The sequence below is a fragment of the Aspergillus chevalieri genome, chromosome 4 (genome assembly GCF_016861735.1).
Source record: "Aspergillus chevalieri M1 DNA, chromosome 4, nearly complete sequence".
Taxonomy (NCBI): Eukaryota; Fungi; Ascomycota; class Eurotiomycetes; order Eurotiales; family Aspergillaceae; genus Aspergillus; species Aspergillus chevalieri.
In genome coordinates, this window is record NC_057365.1 from 2,137,502 (window position 1) to 2,161,280 (window position 23,779).

At 48.1% G+C, this 23,779-nt stretch overlaps 11 protein-coding genes across 11 annotated transcripts; 3 read left to right on the forward strand and 8 right to left on the reverse strand.

Moving 5' to 3' along the window:
• Positions 1-1,643: 1,643 nt before the first annotated feature.
• On the forward strand, positions 1,644-2,060 carry ACHE_40772S (uncharacterized protein; the record flags this gene model as incomplete). The annotated part of the gene is made up of 1 exon (XM_043279008.1): positions 1,644-2,060. One exon carries the CDS (start codon positions 1,644-1,646, stop codon positions 2,058-2,060), a length of 417 nt encoding a protein of 138 aa, XP_043136730.1.
• A 1,298-nt stretch (positions 2,061-3,358) lies between these two features.
• Positions 3,359-3,995, reverse strand: ACHE_40773A (uncharacterized protein; the record flags this gene model as incomplete). Its single annotated transcript, XM_043279010.1, has 2 exons — positions 3,359-3,576; positions 3,833-3,995. The coding sequence occupies 2 exons, from the start codon at positions 3,993-3,995 to the stop codon at positions 3,359-3,361; spliced, it is 381 nt and encodes a 126-aa protein (XP_043136731.1).
• Positions 3,996-6,231: 2,236 nt separating this feature from the next.
• ACHE_40774A (uncharacterized protein) lies at positions 6,232-6,414 on the reverse strand (the record flags this gene model as incomplete). The annotated part of the gene is made up of 1 exon (XM_043279011.1): positions 6,232-6,414. The coding sequence occupies one exon, from the start codon at positions 6,412-6,414 to the stop codon at positions 6,232-6,234; it is 183 nt and encodes a 60-aa protein (XP_043136732.1).
• A 58-nt stretch (positions 6,415-6,472) lies between these two features.
• On the reverse strand, positions 6,473-6,670 carry ACHE_40775A (uncharacterized protein; the record flags this gene model as incomplete). The annotated part of the gene is made up of 1 exon (XM_043279012.1): positions 6,473-6,670. One exon carries the CDS (start codon positions 6,668-6,670, stop codon positions 6,473-6,475), a length of 198 nt encoding a protein of 65 aa, XP_043136733.1.
• A 743-nt stretch (positions 6,671-7,413) lies between these two features.
• On the reverse strand, positions 7,414-9,375 carry VMA2 (H(+)-transporting V1 sector ATPase subunit B; the record flags this gene model as incomplete). The annotated part of the gene is made up of 8 exons (XM_043279013.1): positions 7,414-7,706; positions 7,772-7,990; positions 8,039-8,313; positions 8,367-8,683; positions 8,757-8,918; positions 8,989-9,024; positions 9,094-9,198; positions 9,274-9,375. The coding sequence occupies 8 exons, from the start codon at positions 9,373-9,375 to the stop codon at positions 7,414-7,416; spliced, it is 1,509 nt and encodes a 502-aa protein (XP_043136734.1).
• Positions 9,376-10,137: 762 nt separating this feature from the next.
• Positions 10,138-12,523, reverse strand: ACHE_40777A (universal stress protein family domain protein; the record flags this gene model as incomplete). The annotated part of the gene is made up of 4 exons (XM_043279014.1): positions 10,138-10,303; positions 10,363-10,424; positions 10,476-11,281; positions 11,347-12,523. The coding sequence occupies 4 exons, from the start codon at positions 12,521-12,523 to the stop codon at positions 10,138-10,140; spliced, it is 2,211 nt and encodes a 736-aa protein (XP_043136735.1).
• An 855-nt stretch (positions 12,524-13,378) lies between these two features.
• ACHE_40778A (DnaJ domain protein) lies at positions 13,379-14,344 on the reverse strand (the record flags this gene model as incomplete). Its single annotated transcript, XM_043279015.1, has 2 exons — positions 13,379-14,145; positions 14,203-14,344. The coding sequence occupies 2 exons, from the start codon at positions 14,342-14,344 to the stop codon at positions 13,379-13,381; spliced, it is 909 nt and encodes a 302-aa protein (XP_043136736.1).
• A 432-nt stretch (positions 14,345-14,776) lies between these two features.
• Positions 14,777-15,463, forward strand: ACHE_40779S (putative DRAP deaminase; the record flags this gene model as incomplete). The annotated part of the gene is made up of 1 exon (XM_043279016.1): positions 14,777-15,463. The coding sequence occupies one exon, from the start codon at positions 14,777-14,779 to the stop codon at positions 15,461-15,463; it is 687 nt and encodes a 228-aa protein (XP_043136737.1).
• A 242-nt stretch (positions 15,464-15,705) lies between these two features.
• ACHE_40780S (OB-fold domain-containing protein) lies at positions 15,706-16,679 on the forward strand (the record flags this gene model as incomplete). Its single annotated transcript, XM_043279017.1, has 2 exons — positions 15,706-15,838; positions 15,973-16,679. 2 exons carry the CDS (start codon positions 15,706-15,708, stop codon positions 16,677-16,679), a joined length of 840 nt encoding a protein of 279 aa, XP_043136738.1.
• Positions 16,680-16,955: 276 nt separating this feature from the next.
• ACHE_40781A (uncharacterized protein) lies at positions 16,956-18,764 on the reverse strand (the record flags this gene model as incomplete). The annotated part of the gene is made up of 3 exons (XM_043279018.1): positions 16,956-17,977; positions 18,036-18,138; positions 18,189-18,764. The coding sequence occupies 3 exons, from the start codon at positions 18,762-18,764 to the stop codon at positions 16,956-16,958; spliced, it is 1,701 nt and encodes a 566-aa protein (XP_043136739.1).
• Positions 18,765-21,388: 2,624 nt separating this feature from the next.
• ACHE_40782A (uncharacterized protein) lies at positions 21,389-22,615 on the reverse strand (the record flags this gene model as incomplete). Its single annotated transcript, XM_043279019.1, has 6 exons — positions 21,389-21,502; positions 21,555-21,953; positions 22,004-22,108; positions 22,167-22,404; positions 22,473-22,499; positions 22,557-22,615. The coding sequence occupies 6 exons, from the start codon at positions 22,613-22,615 to the stop codon at positions 21,389-21,391; spliced, it is 942 nt and encodes a 313-aa protein (XP_043136740.1).
• Between the last annotated feature and the right edge of the window lie 1,164 nt (positions 22,616-23,779).

The window sequence follows — 23,779 nt, forward strand, 5'->3', positions numbered from 1 at the left end:
TCTCATCGACGGCTACAATAGTTTAGATAAGAATTTAGTTCGTTATTATCTACTATTCCGAGCCAGTGACAGAATCCATGGATTAAAGATTTGCATGGTGTGATCTATATGTCTTGGCGAGTGAAGGGAATCTGGTAAATGAAACTGAGGGTTTGGATATAAAGAGCTGCAAGCAGTGCGCCCACATCTGATCCTGATAAAGCAGTTATCAAAATGCAAGATTTCCATAATGTCCCTTATGTGTAACAATTTTCCGGAGCTGTTGACCCGATGAAGGCAGTTCGTCTATTGCAGAATCTGGGTATTGAAGTAAGACTTGTTGCAATACTTTTTTTGCAAGATCTGAGAGGGAACGGATTAGTGATACAGTACTTAATAGAGTAATTTATATCAAGTAGAAAAGGGAAGAATAATGAGTTCTCACGGACTTACAATGAATCATCAGTATCTGAATAATATGAGACGACAGACAGAGCACGGTTGCAAGGAAGAACACATTTATAACACTTTGCCAGTAGGGATCATTTACTGTTGTATTTTCCGCATGGCCTTGCTTGCTCCTGGAATTTGTTCAGACTTCTAGGAGCGCTGGCCCGGATCCCAAGATGGCTGCTCTTGTCACGGAGCATGACTGTTCGCTAAGTTACATGACACGTTTGATTCCTTTGTGTTGGTTTCTTTGTTCTGTTTTAGGGCCAGGACCCCTCGCACATTAAATAGTTCAACGCTGGCAGGCACAGCGTTCTTTTTTCTCTCCTCCTTCTTATGCTAGTATTTCGCGAGATAGTCTACCAATATATTTTATATTGAACGGGACCGTCACAACTCCTGTTCTTGAGAGCTAGGAGCACATTCCCCAGACATAGGATAATCTCTGGAGCGAATTGAATCTTCATGGGAGCTTAGTTCTCCCCACTATCTCTGGGAAGAAGTTGGCATGGTAAGAAGCAGAGCAGAAGGAATGATGACTACAATTCCTTGTTTCATTGATAGTACCATCGCTTTGTTGAAGGGGGTCAAAGGGGGTGACAGTCAAAAGTGCTATGAAGAAAAGTGGAGACAGGTGAAACTCTTAGCGTGGCTTGTTTTGACTATTGAGGCTACCTTAGTCAGGCTACTCGTCCTCTGCTCAGCCCCTACCTACCTACCTACTCAGAGTACTGACGAAGTTCGGGGCGCCCGATCTTTTGAACGAGGGCGGCTCATCTGTAACCTGCCTACCTCAGCCATCAGCTCAGGCTGCTCAGGGCGTGCTAAGGTCTACGCAGTGAGCAAAAGCGGCGAGGGGGTGAGCACTAAAACGAAAGGGGAAAGCCTTCGAGCTGCCCAGAAAATCAAGTACGTATGTTAATACATGGACTATAGCAAGAGACCAGACAAAGCTCGCTTAGATTCTTTGCTTGTTGAAGGATATCAAAGGCAGGAGAAACAAGGCGATCACTCAATGAGACAAGAGACAACAGACTCTAAATAATAAAGAAGCCTTAGGGATTACATTGTCAAAGACTATGATTCAAATGGCAGCCTGCGAGACAGCCTGGTGAGTTTTATCGCCCTAGCATATGTACATATCTGTTGTAACACCCGAAACCATCATTGAATACTCAAGAATAACAGGTTAAAAAAAAAAAAAAGCAGACAAAATGCCCCACGACCAGCTTCTGACCCCTAACCCAGATATTGAAAACACCAAGTACAACCAACGTCTGAGTGATCTCCATAAGGACATGAATCAGGCAAACAAGAGCTTCTGTCAAGCAAGCGGGCAACTGAGCGAGACGAATGAGGAACTTAATGATCTTGACAGAAAACTAGATGCTCTAGAAGACAAGTTCAAGGAGCACGACAAAGAGATGGAACTTCTCAAGCAAGCCTTGGCTAAATACGAAGAGCAGATGCTTAGGGCGAAGGATGCTCTGATTGAAAAGGAAATGGACGATGCGACCAGATTTGCCGGTGATGATGCTGATATCGATGCGTGGTGTATGTTGATGGAGAGAGAGCTAATACAGACACGTATATTATCATATAGGTTAGCCAGGGCAGGCTTAGATCTCTAGACCTTCGTGATTGAAAAAAAGGTTTCGAGATATGACTACTCCAATATGCTTGTTGCACCAGAATAAAGAACAATTTGGAAGTGCTGGGTATGATGCCGAAGCGTTAATCTGATGATCAGATATAACACTGGAAGCACAGAGCGACCCATATATTGCCACAGATTGGAGATCTTCAACACCCTTTCTCAAAAATATATCCGGATGTGGCTTTTCGAGACTGATGATGAGCTTGATGATGAACTACATGAATAGCAAGAAGACAGGAGTTACAGCTGATGGCTCTCTACTAGTAAAAGAGAAAATTGCGCTGGAGCAAGATTGGCTTGGATATCCAGTTTTAACTAGCACATGGGTCCCAAATGCCAGTGCAGGAATTCGGGGTGTTTTCTTCTCCTTTTCTTATGCTTCATATAGCAGGCCGTTAAGTCTCTTGCACTGATTCCTTTTTTGTTTGGCTACCAATTGTTGTATACTACTTTGATTTAATCAAATATACTGCTGTTTGATACCTGGTTAATTCTTGGATGAAATTGATGCCTCCTAGCTCCCGCACGTTTCAGTCATGTAACAGTAGAATGCTAGTATTTGATGCAGCACAAGCACATATTCATGTAACACTAGGGTATACATCACGTCACTGAACCTCCGGCTTTGATGACGTAGACCTTGTGCTTTTCTACCTAGCGGCTTGACTACGGCCACCAGGTTCAAGATTGCGTGCATTTTTCTATCACTAGGCAATATCAGGGACCCAGTGCCCCTTTTCTTCAAGCCATCCGCATTCGGTCTTCTGCCTCACTTCCTCCTTATGGGAATGCTGGTCGCACGGTACAGTTGACACTCACTGGCCATGAGAGGGGTGTCAATCTGCATAGTGGATGCGGTGAACTGAGATTCTTGTCTGTGGGGTGGTTTGAACTTTTATTCGAGGATGGCTTCTAATGTACAGTAATGTGAGCGACTGCCTGTTTATGGTTCAGGGCTGGAGAGGATCTGCTTTCTTCCCTCTCAGTCTCTATCAAGCTACTATACATAATTATCTCAAAGCAACAGCTTTCAAGCCACACCGGGTTCTCAGCCGTGTATTGAATAAGCACCGGAATCGTATTAACACAAACAGGGCAACAGCAGCAGAATTTGCATGACCTATAAGCAAAACATCGTTAACTTCTTGGGGAACGAGTGTATATGAACGAGTGTATATAAACATAAAGACGGCACCATCAAGGCTGAGAAGTACAACACTTGGAGGAGCATTAAAGCAGAACACACAAGAGATACACATGAGAAAAGGTCAATCACCATCCCATGGTATCACGAACAGCCCCCCAGTATTGGTAAGAAGCTTTTTCGATAAGAGACTCGGAACCATCACTTGAGACGAAACTTGTCAGAAGCAGCTTTCGTACAAAGGAGTGATGCTGGTATTCGACCTCGGGTGTGACCTCACGCTGCGTCAGATGGAGGTTTGCGTTATGCTCAAGTACTCTATTGATATAGTGAAGGCCTCGCTCATCTAGAGAACCAGTTAGCATGATAGCTTCTGCTTCTGTATCGAACAACAGCTCAACCCACGGTATCGAATGGCCATTTCCGGATCTGAACAATACAGCGAAGTAAAAATAAACCTGTCCGTAATTACGCCACTCACCACGAGCTCAGCATCAGTAAGTATGTCGGCTTTGTAGGTTGCGTTCTTCATGATCCGTTCGGCGACTTCTCTCTGAGAGGAATCGTCGTGCTTCCCGAGTTCTTTGATAACTGCTACGTACTGGGCGAGCTTTCGGTATCATATTCGAGAAGGTAGCAATCGATGTCGAGATCCTGAAGTTTCTGGGTTTGCTGTTCGGGGTTGAGGGCTTCGGCTTCAGTCACGCGTCTGCGTAGCTCCGCGGTATCCTCCCTCAACCTGGTGGTAGTATGTGTCAAGTTCATCGTTTCCGGAAATTTTGAGCTAAGATTGGGGGTTGGTATTGTCTTGTGAGTCGAAGAATGGAGGGAAGTGAATTATCTGGGAGTCCTTCGGGTAGTTGCCTTTATCGACGCGTAAGGTTAGGAATAGTAACTTGCCAGGATACAAAATTCTTGAGGACAATGTGCATACCTTTAGTCAATAGACGGGAGATCCAATGATCCAATGCTATGAAGATTATAGATGGTGAGTTGATTGAAGGAAGAGAGAAAAGAGTGGGATGCGAATGGAAGGTGAATGAGAAAAGAAAGTCGCCCGTGACCGAAAGAGGAAGCCACGCCATCTCCCAATTAAAGAGTAACGCTCAATATGTCCCAATATATGATTGATTGATCTAAAGCGCGATATGCTAGACCATCCGGTTCTAACTGGCACGTGGATCCCAAACTCGCGATGTGGGAGTAATCGAAGCAACGTAAACGCGACAATAACATATTCTCGAGTCATGTATTACTAGTATATCTAATCAATTGCAAGGCCAAAATAAGTAACACCACCGAAGCTCTGAGTTAGTTCGCCTATCAGTGGAAACGATACAGAAGCCGAAAGGATCCCACAAGACAGAAACAACCCGCAAGCGAAAGCAGCACACGAATGAATCACCAATCCATTGTTTCGCAGACAGCCTTATTATAGGGATAAGTGAACCTCTTCATAATAACGGAACACGCTCTGAAAGGCACGAGTTCGAATAGAATAGCGCTTGTATGAACCTCGTATGAACATGATATACTCATGCTCGACTTCTGGCGTAATCTCCTGCTCGTCGAGACGAAAGGTTGCGTGAAACTCAAGTAGTCTGTTGGTGTAATAAAAGCCTCGTCTCTTTGATAAATAATTAGCATGAAATCCAGAATCCAAGAACATGTCTCTTGCACCGGGAAAGATCCAGTCAAACTCACCATACTCGAGGACTCTCTCCGGTTCCTGGAAGTACATCAAAATGAATATGAGCCTATCGTTCTGTATACCACTGATAATTGTCTCTGCATCCTGTACAATATTTGCCTGTTAGAATGCTTCATGCAAAAGCTGTTTGGCAAGTTCGTATCTCTTTGACTCGTCGTCATGCTTGCGGATCTCGTCGAGAATTGAGATGTTTTGGGCTAGTTTAGCAATTTCGTAGGCCAGGAGCTTGCGCTAGACATGGAAGTTGTTTAATCTGTTTATCGGACGAGTCGAGGTCCTCTGCTTCAGAAATGCGGCTTGAGAGGTGTTCGTAGTCTTCCAACAAGGCATGGAGCTCTCCTAGGTTCATCTTTTCGATGTGTTTGGTTGCATCAAACTGAACTGAGAGGATGGCGAGGCTTTTTTGGAGGAAGGCGGTAAAATGTTGAAGGGTATTGAGGATGCTTTCTAATGATGCATATCTGGGCTCCACCCGGGTTAGTTGCTGGGGATTGCCAGCCTATATTTCCATTGAGGAAAAACATACCGTTAGTCGTTAGACGAAGCACTCGATGGTACCAAGACGATGGACGGTGGAATGGCTGAAGGAGGGGATAAGGTGTGGGTTGAGAGGAGAAGTGAATGAGAAGAGAAGGGTTCCCGTGATCCATCCAAGGGAGGAACACCCGATGTTGTTTATTTCGAGCTGACTAGCAAAGAAACAATTACTGCCTATAGACCATACTGGTTGATGGCATTGTGCTTCCTAAGGCTTATTTTTACCTGAACTAATTCTGCACGCAAAAGAGTCCTGTACCAACTTTATGGACTGCCAAAGCATTGAAAGGAAACCATCACCTAATGAAAGGTTGGAATACAGTTGGTATCAGTCTCAAATATCACCACCAGCACATTCTCATATTATATCATTACAGTATCGTGTCAACTGCAAAGCCAGCGTATCGAAAGAAAAAGAAACCATATCGTCAGAGTACAAGATAGAAGACGGAGGAATGTTCGACAACCAGCTCTTAAAATGAAGTCTGAATCAGCATCCATTGTGTTCTGAACAACCCTCCAGTATCTGTACGTACCCTCCTTTGCAAGAAATGCAGGGTCCAGCCGTAAGGAGGAGTAGTTCGATAAAAACAGCATCCTTATAAAGCGAACGTGCTCTTCCTCGACTTCTGGGGTTATCTCTCGTTCGTTGAGGAGGAGATTCGCGTGATATTCCAGGAGTCTGTTGACGCTGTGAAATCCATGCTTCTCTAAAAGAACCGATCAGCACAGTAGCCGTCGCTGTATCAAATATCAGTTCAACCCACTATACTCAAGAACTTTCTCGGGCTCTTGGTAATACAGCTCGAGGAAGGTATCCCTGCCGTCCCTGGCAAAGATCTCTGCATCCACAATGATATCCGCCTTGAACTTCATCTTCTTCGTAAACTCCTGGATACCGTCTTCATCGCCGTCACCACGCTTGTGGATCTCCATCAGCCACTCGACGTGCTGGGTCTTCTTCTTCCAATCATATATAGGAACTAGTCTCCATCTATTCAATGCTCTTGAGGGTTGAATCCTCCTTCCCGAACGGATCGCCACGTGCATAGATCTCCATCGCAATTCTGAGGTATTGCCGCATCTCCTGGCAGTCATACTTTATGAGCATCCAATCAATGATAGGTTCTTCGCAGTTCGATTCGATGCATTCAATGCTTTCGAGTATGGCAGCGTTCTCCTTCAAAAGCATTTTGATTTCCTCTATACAGGCTGCGCGAGTTGATAGGTTGGTTTCTTTGTGGCTGAGCCGTCTGCGTGGACGGGGATGGAATCGGAAGGTTGGCATGATCCGCCTGAACGGAGCAACGACTAGTGAGTAGTATTATTGTCCGTGTGAATGCTCCCTTGATCCAAGCCCTTAGAGCGGAGTATCAGCCAGGTCGGTAATCGGAGGTTGTTAGAATCAACGGCTGAATGATGTACAAACCTCTCGGGTTCGAAGCGGGAGGCGAAACGGTTAAGACGATAAAACAGTAGATAGAATGGTAGATGAGAATAAAATAAGAGAAAGGTGCGGGGAGATGTTGGAAGAAAGAAGAGGGAGAATGGCCCTGTGAATGAGAAGAGGGAAGGTGCCCCAGGCCCACCCAAAGAGGAATAGCACGTCTACTACCACCACCAAGACTACCACAACGTGAGGAGCAAAATCCAGCACTAATTTGCTAATACAGACTGCTCAAGGTATTCAATTATGTTCTCATTTCATACATGACGATCAGATTAAGTGACTTAGGGCTCACTCCCGCTTTGAAGAAGCAGCGTACCAAAGAAGATAAGAAGCCAGAGAGCGCAATCTGGAAGTCCAGTATATATGCAAAAGTGGTAACATAACAAGAGAAATGTATCAGGCTAAAAAAAAAAAAATAGAGGTAAGAAATAGCTACAAAAATCCCCTCATCGACATATGACATCTCTAAACCGCGGGAAATTAGTTTAAGCATCAATCAGGTTCTGCGGCGCCTGCGTGCTGTCCCTCGTGTCCTTGTTGGGAACTTTACGAGCAGAGCGGGCGTAGAACTCGTCCAAGACACGCTTGGGAATACGGTTGAGCAGCTCCTTGGGGTAGACACGGAGGAGGTTCCAGGCGATGTCGAGCGATTCGAAGATACTCCGGGATTCGTATGCGGACTGGCTGATGAAGGTACGTTCGAACTTTTCGAGGAACTCGAGAGAGAGCTTGTCCTCGGAGGACAGAGCCTCCTCACCGACGACTGCCTTCATGGCGGCTGTTACGGGGGTCAGCAATTTTCTTCTCTTCAAACTGAGAGGGGGTAGCTTGAAGGAAACTAACCAGCATCACGTCCAATAGCGTACTTGGCGTACAGCTGGTTGGACACATCGGAGTGGTCCTTCCGAGTACGACCCTCACCAATGGCAGATTTCATCAGACGCGACAGGGATGGAAGGACGTTAATAGGAGGGCTGACACCCTTGTTGTAGAGCTGACGGTCAATGAAGATCTGACCCTCAGTAATGTAACCAGTCAAGTCGGGAATAGGGTGGGTGATATCTGAGAATAGTCAGCTTTGTAGCAGATGGCATTAAAATCGCAACATACCATCGTTAGGCATAGTCAAGATAGGAATCTGGGTGATGGAGCCGTTACGGCCCTCAACACGTCCAGCACGTTCGTACATGGTAGCCAAGTCAGTATACATGTAACCAGGGTAACCACGACGACCAGGAACTTCTTCTCGTGCAGCGGAGACTTCACGAAGGGCATCACAGTAAGCAGAAAGGTCAGTCATGATGGTCAGGACGTGCTTCTCCAATTGGTAGGCGTAGTATTCGGCAGTGGTCAAGGCGAGACGGGGAGTAATGATACGCTCAATTCTGTATACCAAGTTAGCAAAGCCTCCATGGCTGTAGCAGGTGTCGAAACATACGTAGGATCATTGGCCAAGTTCAGGAATAGAGTGACACGCTCCATACTACCGTTCTCCTCGAAGTCGCGGGTGAAGAAGCGGCTAGTTTCCATGTTAACACCCATAGCAGCGAAAACGATCGAGAAGTTCTCCTCGTGACCATCGTGAACGCCCTTCGTCGGTTGGTTGACCAAGCTTGCCTGACGACAAATCTGTGCAGCGATTTCATTGTGGGGAAGACCGGCAGCGGAGAAAATGGGGATCTTCTGTCCTCTGGCAATGGAGTTCATGGTGTCGATGGCGGAGATACCAGTGGAGATCATCTCTTCGGGGTAGACCTATTCAGAGAAAAGGGCCTATCAGCAACCAATTCAAAACCTTCCATAGCGAATCCATAATCGATGTACATACTCGCGAGTAAGGGTTGATAGGTTGACCGTTGATATCCAGATAATCCTCCGCCAACACCTTGGGGCCCTTATCAATTGCACGACCCGAACCATCGAAAACACGACCCAGCATGTCCTCGGACACACCCAGCTTCAAACTGTGCCCGGTAAACTCGACTTTGGTCTAATCCACAATAGTCAGTCACCGTGCGTTCTCCGCAATTTAACAATCCAGGAACTAAGCAGTGTTATACCTTTTTGACATCGACGCCCGAGGTACCTTCGAACACCTATATGATCGCAAGGGAGCTTCGTTAACATCGCGCGCGAGTTATCAGTCGGGGTATCCGTATCCGCACCTGGACAACGGCCCTGTTGCCTCTCGCTTCTAGGACCTGACCCGAACGTTCTGTGCCATCGGCGAGCGTCAAGGAGACGATTTCATTGTACCGGGGGAATTTGACCTGTCGACGCATTTATCAGATATTATCATCAAATTGAATTGATTGATTGTCGGAGGGCGCATGCGCAGCACGTACGTTATCAAGGACGACCAGAGGTCCGTTGATACCTCCGATGGTGTTGTAGCGGATACGAGGCTTGATGGAGGTCATCCGGGGGTCGACGAATTCGGACGCCATGATTGCGGTTCTTCGAGGACTGCGGGGTATTATCAGGAGGAAGATAATAAGAGAATGGTAAAACAAGCAAAAAGCGAGGCACAGAACCGAAGCTGCTCCTGGTCAAAGCAAGCGTCGTCGGGCCAGGTCGTCGATTCGTATGGGACGGCGTCATCCCGCCCAGGCGGTGGCGCACGTGATACCCACCTGATATACAGTTCCGGAAATGGAACAGAGTAGGCAATATCAGGTTATTTTATGTTACAGAGTGCGTGATTATCATCCTAAGTAGACACACGCTCTACTCTTCAGCTGCCGTGTATATCCTTGGGGTACGGAGTATGGTGCGGAGAGATAGATGGATCGCGAACTAGACTCCGTAGTACAACTGCTAGAACGTTTTGCGACTTTAAGGTGAGGAGTAGCTACTGTTTTTAGGCAGAGATGTCTTGGGATGGTCAAATAATGGAAAAGAAAAGCTGCAGAAACACGATAATGTCAACTCCTGAATGAATGCGCTGCATTCTACGTGACGTGGCTCCTATAATAAGAAGCGGAAACGGATATCATCAATCATGTTTATGTGGACAGTTCATCTCAGGTCATTCAAAGGCGAAAAGTGAAGGCAATGTCCAAAGGGGATGCTGTGAAACGAAATAAAGAAAACTCCGTCCATCGGTAAACCCATAAAAAGATCGTAATAATACAGTATAAAGAATCGAATAGGAAGGAAAGTCGTAACTCGTGCATAGCCCCAGGGATCCCAGAGCAAAAGGCTCTTTGTCAATCAATCTTTGCCATGGCAAGACTCTTTGGCGTTGATAAGTTGTTGGAAAGGCGAATATTCGTCTTTTTGTTCTTGGTGTGCTTCTTTAGTTTCCTGCGAGCGACCATTACCGGAACGGAAGATTTGGTGACCAGGTAGTTCGAGAACGATCCCAGAAGAACACTGTGTGGTGGTTTATTGTTAGCGAGGCAACATGTTGTAACTGGATGGTAGATACTAACCCCTTCAAAGCACTTCGTCCTCTGGCCCCGACAATCACGAGAGTCGGCTCGAGTCCGTCAATCTGGAAACAATCTTAGCATTTCATCCATCACTCAGTTTGCGTAGCACATACAGCCTCAGTTATCATATGCTTAGGACTCTTGCAATGAATCACCTCCACCGCAATCCGTACCTGAAGCAGTGTCTTCCTCAACAACCGAACACAGGTCTGAGAAATTGTCTCGACAGCATGCATCCGATCCGACTCTGCTTTGGAGATACCCTTGGCATCGACGGAGTTCGACTTGCTATCAGAGCCCGACCCTAGACGATCCCGAATGGCACGAGGAAGATAAGTGGACGGATCATTCTGGTACTTCCGTGCTGTCTCCTCTGTTTGAGACCCCACCACCATCGCGGAATCCTGCATCGCTTTTGCGCCCTCGCCGATCTGAACAGACGGGCCGGTGCTGGTCTCTTCGTTGAGAGCACAGACGGCAAACAAGGTATCTCCATCCCGCAAAATGGTTCCAATCGTCCACTCCAGCGCATACACAGATTCCTCGCTGAGGTCGGTGGTCACCATGTACTTCCGCCGCCGGCGACGGCCTCCTTCAGTTTCCTCTAGCACATTGCCAAAGTCACCACGCACGATGGTCCTGATAGATCTATTGTGAACAGAGTTGTTGATGGACGACATTTGGATGCTGAGTTTCTGGGCTCGTTTGATATCCGACAGCTCCGCTTCGTCTTCCGATCCAAACGGCGTGTTCACTGCAGAAGTCGCTTCGTAGCTCGTACGCGGGTGAACCTGGGGCTGCTGGGGCTTCGGTGGTTGCGGAGGATTCAGTGGCTGCGGGCCCAGCTTTGCGGAGTGAATCAATGTGGGTTTCTGCTCCTCGTGGGGTGTAGAGTTGATCTTGTCCTCGACCAGTTTACCTATGCCTGATCAGTATTGAGATTGGCAGCTAGACGTGGGAGGTACCGAAAGGTTAATGACTTACGCTCTTCTTCTGCTGCTGCAAGAAGACTTCGTGGCTTTTCCTCCGTGTCAACCGGACTGCCATCATCGGACGGAGATATAATCTCGATAGACACCTTCCTCCCACGGCCCACGGATTCGTCATCGCTTGAGGAATTGTCGTCAAAGTCTTCTTCGTCGCTTGTCTCTCCGATCGGATTGTTCTCGCTGTCATATACGTCCTTCTCCAAACGTTCATCATCTGCAGTCGAACCTTCGTCAAGCGAACCCCGACGGGATCCGGGCTCTGGGAGTGCTGATAGACCTCCCGACAATTTAGAGAGCGCTGCATCGGACAAATGCATGTCGATCGCTTTGGCGGTTGATTTATTGGGTTTAAGGGAAGAGGTTGCCAGGCTGAAAGGGTTGGTTCGGAGCCATCGGTTCCTGGGGGAGATGGAGCGCGCAAACCGAGAGGGGAGCCGAGAATCCAGTGAAGACCCCCTCGATGCGCCGCTGCGGCGAGCGGAGTCTCGTCCCCTAGCGAAAGTCGGCAACCCGAACTTCGAGTCCAATCCTGACATCATTGCAGCCACAGTATTTTTGCCGACCGGCGACTTTTCCTGTGCCAGAGATGTAGAGGTGGGGGAAATCGCAGAGTCACGGTCGGGGCTACTGAGCGACACTGAGGTATCGAGATGAAGTGCGGTAGTAATTGTCGGTGACTTCATCCCGGATTTCTCGGTCTTGCCTACTGATTTTTTCCTCTCGTGGGATCGGTCCGTGCCGTCCGATGACTTACGAGGGGCAGTCTCGGAATCGCCAGATGATTTTTCCTTTTCCTGATCCTGAGGAGAGGTAGGAGACGATGCAGAGGGCGGGGACGTCGCAGTAGAGCTCAGGCGCAATGGCGACGACAAGATCGGCTCATTCCAGGAGCGCCGATGAGTTGACGACGGCGGAGTCACACCCACTCCTATACCGGCAATGGACCCATGGCGCAGCGGTAGAGCCCCAGGACTAGGAGAGAACTCCAGCATACTGTATCTCGCAGGGTTTCCCGAATTATTATTCATGGAGGACGATGCTGAAGTCCATGATTCGGAGACGTGACGCGTCTGACGACCCTCCAGAGTATCCACGAGCTCCCGTCGTTCCTGCTCCAGAGTCTCCTCCAGCGACATTCTGGTGCCATGACGTCTTGAGTGGGAGTATGCCATTGCAGGTTATTCTCTTCCCCCGCCTGTGGGAGGCAATGATAACAGACGACACAGCTAACGGACGTATTCTGTGGGCACTCGGTACTCTTATGTATCCCGTAGTGTATCCGTACTCCGTATGGGGCTCTTTGTTTTGCGGAGGAATGTGGGGAAGATGAGCGTAAAATCGGCGGTTAAGTTCAGCCTCGTGATAAGGGAAATAGACGAAGATCTCTGTCAGCTACTTAAAGAGTCAGCGATAATTATGACCTTTGGGTAGAAGACCAGAGAGAAAAGCAGCAATTTGGGGGATTGAGAGGGAAAACAGGGAGGGTGAAGAGGGGATTCAGGAACAGCCACGGCGCTGACAATATAAACGCTGCGTCCACGTGCAATCAAGGCAGCTGCAGAAGCCTTACCAGAGAGATAAAGGAATGGATGTTTGTATCTGTCTGCTGCGACGATAAAATAATGGTATGGGTAGTTCAGTTGAGATTGGTATATGCGCCTGTCGGACTATGAAAATGACGCTGGGAAGGCAAGAGTCACTCAGAGCAAAGACAAGGCAGGATCAACTGGGCTACGAGAACATTCCTTAGTCAGGGAAGAATGTCTAGATTGCCGTCCACAACGGGTACAATTATACTGATAGCAGTGGTATACTACTGCCATAGAACATGATTGTATGCATTGTCTATCTTCACATGAAAATGAATAAATGTACCAAATGCCAGTCCTGTGAAATTTGACCAATATTTATTCAACATAATCCCTGACCTTACCAGTCCAGTCACCCAAACTCCTGGCTTAATAGAATTCACAAGTAACGAAAATTGATAGAAATGCGAAATGGGAATCCCAAATAGCCGAAAACCATCACGCCCTAGTCTTCTTCTTCTTCTTACCACCGCCGGACGACTTGCGCTCCCCCGTAACAGCAAAAGCTTCCTCGGGAGGCTCATCCATCTGCGCAGCTCGTTTTCTATGGCCCTTGGGTGCATATTTCTCCTCCAACTTGTCGAAAAACGACTCAGCGCGATTCGCCTGTCGCTGCTTGATCATAGCCACCAGCGCATTATCATCCAAGGCATTATCCTTGGCCTTCTTCTTCCTCCCACCTCCGCTCTTGCACTTCGCCTCTTTCTTTTCCTCAATCTCCTTGGCCAACTCCTCCGCTTCCTCGGCCTCCTTCTGCGCTGCTTCTATCCGCTGCTGGCGCTTGCTCTCCGGTTCCTCTGAGTAATCCTTGTAATTCTTCACCTCGCCATCAGCAATGGCCTTGTCGATGATAGCCCGGAACCGCTCATCGTCATCGAGGACATTGCACAGCATCACCGACTCGTAGACCTTGTCCATATCACCCTTACTCTTCTCAAAAGCTGCGAGCACGTCGCGCTCTTCCTCCTCCGATCCCTGATATTCCTTCTTCAATTGCTCCAGTGCATTCACATCCACGGACGCAGAGAATTGTTCGCGGTAAAAGTCCATCCAGTTGAAGTCTTCATCTTCGTTGACCGCTTCAGCCGTGCTACCGGTCAGGTCGAATCGCTTACGACGGCGTTCGTCGGAGAGTATGGCATAAGCGAAGGCTATCTGCTGGAACTTGTGGTTTGCTTCGTCTTTGGAGTCGGCCGGTGCCTTGTCTGCGGGTTGTTAGTATGGTTTCCATTGTCGCGTGTTATGAACGGTGGGTGAAGTACCAGGATGGTGTTTCAGCGCTAGCTTCTTGTATGCGGATTTGATATTCTCTGGTTTCGCATCTTCGCTGACACCAAGTATATCGTAAAGATCTGTCTCGAGAGGGGGCTCGCGTGGGATTTCTGGCGAGTTGCGATCTGACATGATGTAGTAGTCACGATAAACGAGCGAAGGGAAGAAAATTTAGAAAAATGGGAACAGTGAGATAAAAGAATGAAGAAATAATATGTTCAAGTGTCTATAACTGTCACAAAGAGATTGAGTAGAAATAAATAAGAAACGTTGGTTGTAGTGCTTTACGCGACCTGGACGCGAGCCGTGGGAGGGAAAAGGAACTCTGCCGTCATCGCCGATAATCAGTTCTCCGGAGTAGGATATAAACCCCACGCCCAGTTTCAGTATTAAAGAGAAACCTCCCACAACAACTGAACTATCTACGATTTCTCTGGATCCTCTGTCAATTGAGGAATCAAGCAAACTCATTTATCTTGTTACAGTCCAATCCCACTGCATACTTGTACCATACGCATACGCTAGAGACTACAAGCACATTCTACCGGCATCACCACCTACACCATGACCACCTCCTCCCCTCATGTCCGCTACATATCCGAATGCCTCAAACTCGCCGAAAAGTCTCCCCCACGACCAACCAACTTTCGCGTTGGCGCGATCCTCCTCTCCCGCAAAACATCCTCCAACGAAACCACCAATGACGCCACACAAGACGACCAAATCCTCTCCACCGGCTACACAATGGAACTAACCGGCAACACCCATGCCGAACAATGCTGTCTCTCCAACTACGCCGCCGTGCACTCCGTCCCCGAAGACCACGTCGCAGAGGTTCTCCCCTCAAACGACCCCGATCGCAAGCTCGTCATGTACGTGACCATGGAGCCTTGCGGGAAGCGACTGTCGGGAAATGCGCCGTGTGTACAGAGGATTATCAACACTCGTTTCGATGGGCGTGCGGGGATTCAGAAGGTGTATTTCGGTGTCAAGGAGCCTGGGACGTTTGTGGGGGGTTCGGAGGGGTGTAAGATGCTAGATGCGGCGGGGATTGAGTGGGAGGTTGTGCGCGGGTTGGAGAGGGAGATTCTATCAGTTGCTACTGCTGGACATGAGAATAGCGAGGAAGAGGTTAAGGCTGCGTTGGCGGATTATGGGACTAATGTTGACGATATTAGTCCTGAGGAGCGGCAGAGACAGGAGCAGCAGCCGCGGAATCCGAAGAAAAGGATGATGGAGGGTTTGGTTTAATTCGTAACTAGCATATCATCTTGTATGGCATTTCGATAGCTGAATGAAGCCATTGAATAACTCGCCAGTGTCGGATTTCGATTGCATTGTAATTCAACGGTACCTTGAGAGCTAAAGAATGCAAAATAGCGGACAAGCAAAAAAAGCACGTGATCTCCACGCAACGGCCAGAGAACCTCCTTCCTATCCCACTCATATCCCTCCAACAACCAGAAAGAAATAAACAGACAAAAAATGAGCCCATGGAGACGGTCGACAATGATAGCCTGGCCTTTTACCCGGCATTCTGCTTCAAGGCGTCGCCAACCCATTTCGCCTGGGTAAAAATGGCCGCTGTAGATGTGCATCGGCTGAAGAAACGGCCGGGGTTTGAAGGTGTGTATTCACTGGTGCATGTATGCTTTGTTTTTGGGTGGACTGGGTATATCTGTACAAACTTAGTGTTGCCATACGGCTGTTTTGGTGTCGTAGACTCAATATATATCCTGAAAGAAACTAACAACCCCAAGGCCAAAACATCTACTTCTATTTGAACCATCCAATCCGCTTCGTCTGCCTCGTGGGACTCATAGTCGCCAGAACAGATGTCTACAAGCGCACCATTCTTACCCTCGACGATAGCAGCGGCTCAACCATCGAAATCGCCGTTCTGAAATCCGAGCAATTTACTCCTCCAGAGGGGACTGAACAAGGCCAGCAGCAACACCACCACCAACAAGGATCTAAAGCACAGACACAGCCGATCATAGAGATGCATGTCACCGCAACTGACAAGACGTACTTGGACATCTCATCTCTCGTCCCCGGGACGCTGGTAAAGGTTAAGGGCACGTTGTCCACCTTCCGCTCCGCCATGCAACTTAATCTTGAGCGCTTTTTCCCGGTCCCTGATACGAATGCTGAAATGCAGTTTCTGGATCAGCGCATTCGGTTCCTTGTTGAGGTTCTGTGGGTGCCGTGGGTGTTGAGTGAAGATGAGATTGCGCAGTTGCGGACGGAGGCTGAGGAGGAGCAAGAGCGGCTCGAAGAAGAGCAGGATCGCATCCGGAGGAGACATAGGAAGCGTGTCGAGCGGGAAGAGAGGGATCAGAGACGAATTCAGAAGTTGTGGGAGCGGGAAGAGAGACTAAGGGAGAAAGAGGCGGCTTCTTGCCAGGCTGCTGGGAGGAAGATTATGCGGGAATTGGAGACAAGGAAACGGCTCAGGGAGGAATAGGGTCATGGTCTTGATATGTGCTATAAGAATTGATATATATATACTTTCAGCATGCGTTGACATCAATCATGAGGACATGACGCACAGATCGTAAGGCTAGAAATATGGACGCTAATAAATGCACAACTTCCAAACCAACGCAAACACTGAAAAGAACAAACGCTTGGATATAAATCATGCATCATGGGACATAAACTTGGCTTCATGAAAGGCGTCAAACAAAAGCTAGCAATCATAACTTCTAATTCCCTTCTCCAGAATCAAGCAGAGCCGTATTCATCGATAACCGTAGGCGTCGTAACCACCGCTTCCACCAGGGCCGGACAGAGCACGGTAGTAATCCTCCTGGCCTACCCAGTGCCCTCGCGGAGGGAAGTGATCATGATATTTAGCCTTTTCACGTTCTCGAATAGCGTCATAGAGTCGCTTATCCTCGCTTTCGCGCTCAAAGTCTCGGTACCGCCGACCATCATCGAATGTATCACCTGAAACGGTCGCCGGGCTCAAATAGTGGTCTCCGGCGTAACGTGGATGGCCATGGTGAGTGAGGATATCTCCCTCAGAGTGTCTGTACTCATGACCAGCTACGCTCCGCGAAGAGCTTCGAGAGCGTCCAGGTCTGATGAGAGGATGGTGGGGCGTAGCACTTCCGGAGCGTGGGTAGACTGGGTCCTGGTGTTGCGGTTCAGGTGTCCGATGTCCAGGAACTGGAGGTATCGAGCTTTCTCTCGGTCTAGCGGTACTCGACGAAAAGGACTTGCTATGACCATGCCCTGGCCTAAAGGGACCGTCATCATACTTTTTACCACCGCCCGGCTGCGCGCTATACGGTTTTCGTTCGCGCTCGATAGGGCCTGAAATTGTTTCCTCATCCTCCTCCTCTTCGTCTTCTACTGCCGGGCTGACATAGGCCTTGTGAGGGCGGTGCGCAGCGGCGATCTCCTCATCCGTTATGGGTGGTAGTTTCACGACACAGTGCTCCGTAATGTATTGATCGAGTTGTCTTCTCAACTCAAAATTCGGAGTTTCTGGAAACAGCCGTCGGGGAATTTCTTTGGGAAATCTCTCTCTCTTATCGTCCGGATTGCTGATGGGCATGTTCAAGACGGCCTTCTGCAATCGATCGAATTCCCTGTCCGGATGAGCTTGGATCATCAACGAAGCCCATCGCTCGAAGCCTCGAGGCGTCAAGCCTGGAACGTCCGGTCTTTCGTTCAACTTAATTTGTATAAGGTGGTGTTCTGCTTCTACTTCTCGGAGTAGCCTTGAGATCGAGGATGTGCGGTCGTGGAAGATATCTGAATTGAGAGCACCAGTTAGACATGGCCTAAGCAAGTAGGGTGATCGTAAACTAACCTTGCCATGGATAAGGGTCAGAGGCAACTGCCGTATCCTCGTAGAACTTCTGCATCTTCTCAGGAGTGACAACGATGGTATTCCCCGGCGGATAATCCTCGATCTACCCAGAATTAGCATTGGTCTTCCCAACGATAAATTTGAATCACAAACCAAATGCATTGCAATCCCCCGCAAGAATTGCGAAAGCCTCTTGGTTGGCTTTCCGTCCACAAAGAGCTTTCCCCAGATTTTCTCAAGCGTCGTCATTTCCCCATCAGCATCAGTGCTCTCTCTGGACAGAGGACTCGAACGAGACTCCACCCTAGTATTATATTCGCTGACTTGACTCGCCCGCGAGCCAGACCTGCTCATGGGTTGAGAAATGTGAGAAGATCTCGAAGGCGGGCGGGGGCTGTTTTGATATACGTTTGGAGGCGGTGGATGATATGGCTGATAGCTCGAGGTGTTGTCTTCTCGTCCAGCACGAGGTGACATGGGGGAGTGATGCTGCGGCTGCTGCTGCTGTTGAGTCGGAATATTCTCGAGGCCGGTTGTTTTAAGCTGCTGGATCACATTGGCCGTTATCTGGGTGAGGACTTCGGGGGATAAGTAAGGCGGCTGATCTGCGTTGCTGAACGCCGAGTTGACGGCTTCGTTAATGCGGCCCGTCTGCTGGGACTGCGGGTACCACTGGTTATTATCATAATTATTTGGATATTGACCGGGGGACGACGATGTGGGAGGCATTATCTTGGATTGCGGTGGTTGATGCCATACGGTGGGCTTACAGTGATAATAAACCGGAGCGGAAAAAGTGCCTCGGGAGGGACAAGGCTGCTATCGTATTGTAAATTATGATGCGTTTGGAGATTAGCGGAAATTAACTCCATTCAACTCAATTGCGATATATGATTGGTCATAATGTTTTTACTATGTATACAAATGGTAGCCCTGCTTACGGTCGTATGTGCTCTCAGAGCAAGTTTATACTCAGCTTACTCAGACACTGGCTTTAAAAGGAAATTACTGCAGGCAAAGAGCTGTAAGCACCTTCAGAGGATTGCGGAGTTATCTGACCAGAAGCAGATATATATCAACTAGGCAACATGTTCGTTTCGAATCGAGGAATATGCGAATCAAAGGAAAGGTACACGGTAACAAAATTATCTCCGGCTATGACAAGGAAAAGAAGGTACAGGGTAGCCCAGTAGCCATACTATCAGTAAGTATGACTCTCAAAGCAATAGTTTCTCAGACCTATCTAGAACATATTGGCAGACATGAAAGCGTTGGCGAGGATCTGCTCTTCTTCCAATTCGAATAATTCGATTTTGTCGATTCTGATGGCCAAAGAGTCGTTGCAAGGCTCATGATTGCTCTCTTTAGGCATATCACTGATAGTAAGTAGGGCGGACGCAACATGAATATCTTTCTTCTAGCAATTACATGGCTAATCTCCATCCATTCACTGAAAAAGCTACTTTCTACTGGCATCTCCCTTTCTACCACCTCCCTTCATTCATCATCCCATCTACCATCCATCCTGTATTTGTCCACCATCGTCGAGTACACATACAGCTCAAAAGAAATACACACCTGGATGACTTGTCATGATAAACTGTTTCATGCTACACAAGTGGAATGTGGCAACAGATGTGGTGAATTATTCACATAGATGACTTTCTGTTAGAGAGGCTCTTCCCACTGAAACCATCAGGGTTTATAAACCATAGTGCTGAGCTTATCAGGCAAAAAATGCATGCATCAGCTACGCTCATGAAACATGCACACTTGATTTGTGCAATCCGATCACAATGCAGACAAAGACGTATGGCATAAAACCGTGAGCCCCGTCATATCCATATATAGTTCTTATATATGTTTTCTCTTGTCAAGCAGTCTTACGGAGGCTGCATCTCCAACAGAGATGAATCCAAGTGTAGCTTTCATGAGGACAAGCTCTGTTTCAAAGCGAGCTTGGTTAACACTTAGCTGGGACGCCTTGGAGACTCCAAGACTCCAAGGCTCCGACGGTGTTTATTTACACCAAATATGACATCACATACAAGGATTTCACTTCGCTACCCTTTTCAAGGCATTGTCCTGGGTTCTAAAAAGGAAACGTCCACATCTGCATGGCACGAACCACTGGGTATAATCGCTTTTTCGGTCAACCTCGAGCTTCAACGAGGAAAAGACGTGCTTGTCCTCCCAGTGAGCCACGCGGGAAGAGAATTACACCCACACACAGGCCAGTTTGAAGAGCTTTTAACAACGCCTCACTATTTGATGACACGAATTGTCCCAATTGTTTAACAACTCGCCCACTATGGGCAAAATGGTAGAGGTCACCGTGGAGATTATTGCGGGACCATAACCAGTCCAATTCATTTGAGTTCGCTGCTTTCAGCGTCAGAGCTTGCAAGAATCCTCTCGAAGGGTTCCGGTATCACGAAGGAAAATTGGTTCAATGATACGGAATCGAACAACCTCAGCAATGATGTCGTCTTAGCAATGCAGGACGATTATATCTGATGAATACAACTCCAAGATGCCAATACTTTCTTTCGAGGTCTGTCATTGAAGTCCGACGCTTGTGTATTCTGATTGGTCTCATGGGCAGAAAAAAGCCACGCTACGTTGGAGGCGTGAGATGTGGACTCGGAGAAAACGAGAGTGCGTCAACGGAGTCATTACGTGCCCAGAGATACCTGAGTTACCCAGGCCAACTATATTGACCTACAGCAATAAGAGATCAAAGCGATGAAGCAGCGGGACGGATGGCGTATCAATCCACAGGCCGCAGGTATGCCTTGTGACATGCCACTTCACGGCCAACTATTTGAAAACTGTTAAAAATGCGAGTGCCCATCGCCGAGCGTCTGGTTGTGCTCCCAAGCAAAGCCTTCAATCTCAAATATTATGAAGAGAAATCTTTGGCCCTCAAAGGGGCCATGGCACTGGTCACGAGTGTGTTTCGCTGGCGAAAGATAATTACTGGGCGATGTCAAGTCAAAAGAAAAATCTACCATTGAATCGGTTCCGGATCTGGGTCTAGTATCTATGCGGACTAAAACAGAGAAGCAGAGGGACGAGGAAGAAGAGAAGGGACATTAACCGCAATGAAGAAAATATGTATGTAGAAATGGCGTAAGGAAGAGAGGTACATACAATATCGAAACCTGTCTCTCTAGGATCAATAAGGCTAGAGGCTGCAAAGGGAATCAACATTGAGTAAAGGGGAAAGATGGCAAGCAGACAGCGGGACTAGGAAGAACAATTTTCCTCCAAGTAACCACTTAAGATCCACAGCGTATCTCCCTTAGCGATGACAGTCTTGCGAACGGGCATTGATTGTAGAGCATAGTACTCTACAGGAAATCCTCGATACCGTTCTCATTATCATCATCATCAGAATGGTGAGCTTCGGCTGTGGACTCGGGGACACGCATGGAGGGAGCTTCGTTGGCTGGCACGCGGCGGCCCTGAAGACAGTGAGCATGATATCCGGTGCTACATAAATAGTGGAACACTCACCGGCACTTTGGCAAAGTTGGAAGCCTTCTTCTTCGGAAGCGGGGGAGGAGGCAGAGTGTTGCCGGTCCTGATGTTGGGAACCTGAGCCGCGGCACTCTGATACTTCAGTGCATGGGGTTGGCCGTTGCTATTGCCGTAGAAGGAGTCATATCCGCCTGACTGGGAATCAGTGACATGATGATGGGCGGTGCCATTAGCGGCGAAACCGGTGTACATGCGGCTCTTGCCCTTGCTGAGACTGTTCTCGTCGTTTCCGGACTCCGATTCCACCCAGACGCCACCACCGATGGAGAGATCGTCATCGTCCTCTTCGAGGGCGGAGAAGCCGCTGCGGGCGTAGAGGCTGGTGATATTGAGGCGATTGGTGGTTGCAGCGACGGATTCGTCGTCGAAGTGGGACTGTGCAGGTACTGTCAGATGCGTTTAAGGATTGTTATGGTTATTCCTACCCGAGTCAAGGCAGTGTCCTGCGTAGTCAACTCACTTTCCGGGATGAGTTTCTGTTCGTCCACGAGCTCGGTGTCGGTAATGAACTGAACACAATTCAGGCATCTCTGTAGTCGTCAGCCCGTCAGCTCCTCCTCAAGCATATATACAAAGGTAGAAGCATACCGCGGTATCGTGGAACTGACGCTGAGCCTTCGCAAATTCATCCAGACCCTTTATCTTATCACAAATGCAGCACTTGAGCTCGACCGTCTGGCCCCCAACGCAGGTGCGACACTTGGCGATACCAGTGCCGTTGACCGCACGAGCACCCTGTGTGACAATACCGTGACGCAGGTACTCGAGCTGGCGCTTGGAGAACATGCTCTGCATGCGGACCTTCTTGCAGTTGACGCACTTAACCCTGTTGTAGAAGGTAGGTGAGTGTCGTAGTCGATTTGACGGGTTTTGGTGGAGGTAGGGTTGGCTCACTTGTCTGGAATGGTGACCTGCTCGAGCCTGACGGTTTATTGGTTGGAGTCGATAAATAGGATTCATCGAAGGGGTGATGCTTACTGTCTCTTGGTGTTCTCGTTGTAGCCCCCGGCGTAGGCGCTTCTCACTGGGGGCGGCATCTTGTCCGTAAGAGAGAAAGAGAGCTTAGAGAGTGAGAGAGGATCGAATTCAGGATCTCGAATACGTCGTGAAGTTGGATTGTTGATGAAAATGAGGATGAACTGGGGATGGGGAGGGAGGAAAGGAAGAAGAGCAAAGGAAACAAAGAAAGAAGGCGAAGTATTCCATAGGAGATTCTTCAATCTCACTAGCAGACAAACAAGCAGTAACTGTATGAGAGGAAGAACAATTGAGCAACCGACGACCTCTGTAACTGCCAATGGAACATTTTCTTCACGGATGCTGAGGTCAATATTCATTGGCAGCTAGTGAATATGAATAATAGGTTGATATGAAGAATTTCTATAGCACTTCACTGCCGTCAACCCAATCTGGGAAATAGTCTGTAGACATCTTCTCTTTCATTTTCTTATTGGCATGGCTAGTTGCAGCGTAATTCTGTTCTCAATGTCTGTCAGCCTGTCAGTTTTCTGCTGTGTTGATTTCTAAGTGCATGACATATGTACTCATCGTTGCAAACGAATATCTTGGTTAGACATATGGACGAAGAACCTGATCTACGAGGATCCATGGGTACAAACGGCCGATAGCAAGTGTAAGTAGGTTATGACAGGACGAAGATAGCCAAGAAAATAGAATTCCAAAGGCAAACAGAAGAATGAAGTGACTACAAAGTTTGAACACAGACGATAGCTACTTGGATAATCAACAGACGAAACCACTACTATTGAATCTCTCCCCTCTACTTCGTAAGACCGTACAAGTACAAATGCAGCGGGGCCAAGCTGAAATATATAAGCAAACAAAGCCACGGCTGCATATAATCTGTCCTGTATAAGCAATGCATAAATTGAACCCCTCAATCCTCGCTTGTGTAACATTCCATATGCACGCACTGCATCTGTATGAGATACTTGGATCGACCTGCAAGATTGGTTTGTCCTGCATCATCTATTGGTGATCTCTCAACTAATCCAATTCCTTACAGGGAGACGAGGGGCCGGGGGATGGGGGATCAATACCCCTTCTGACAAGAAGCTACTCCTGGCGTTATTTTTTTTCCCCCAGAAACATCGACGTATAGATGCGAAGATGATCGAGTGGGCACTACGGAGCAGAGGATGGAGGATGGAGTCTATGGAGACCTCGGAACACACTCTGAT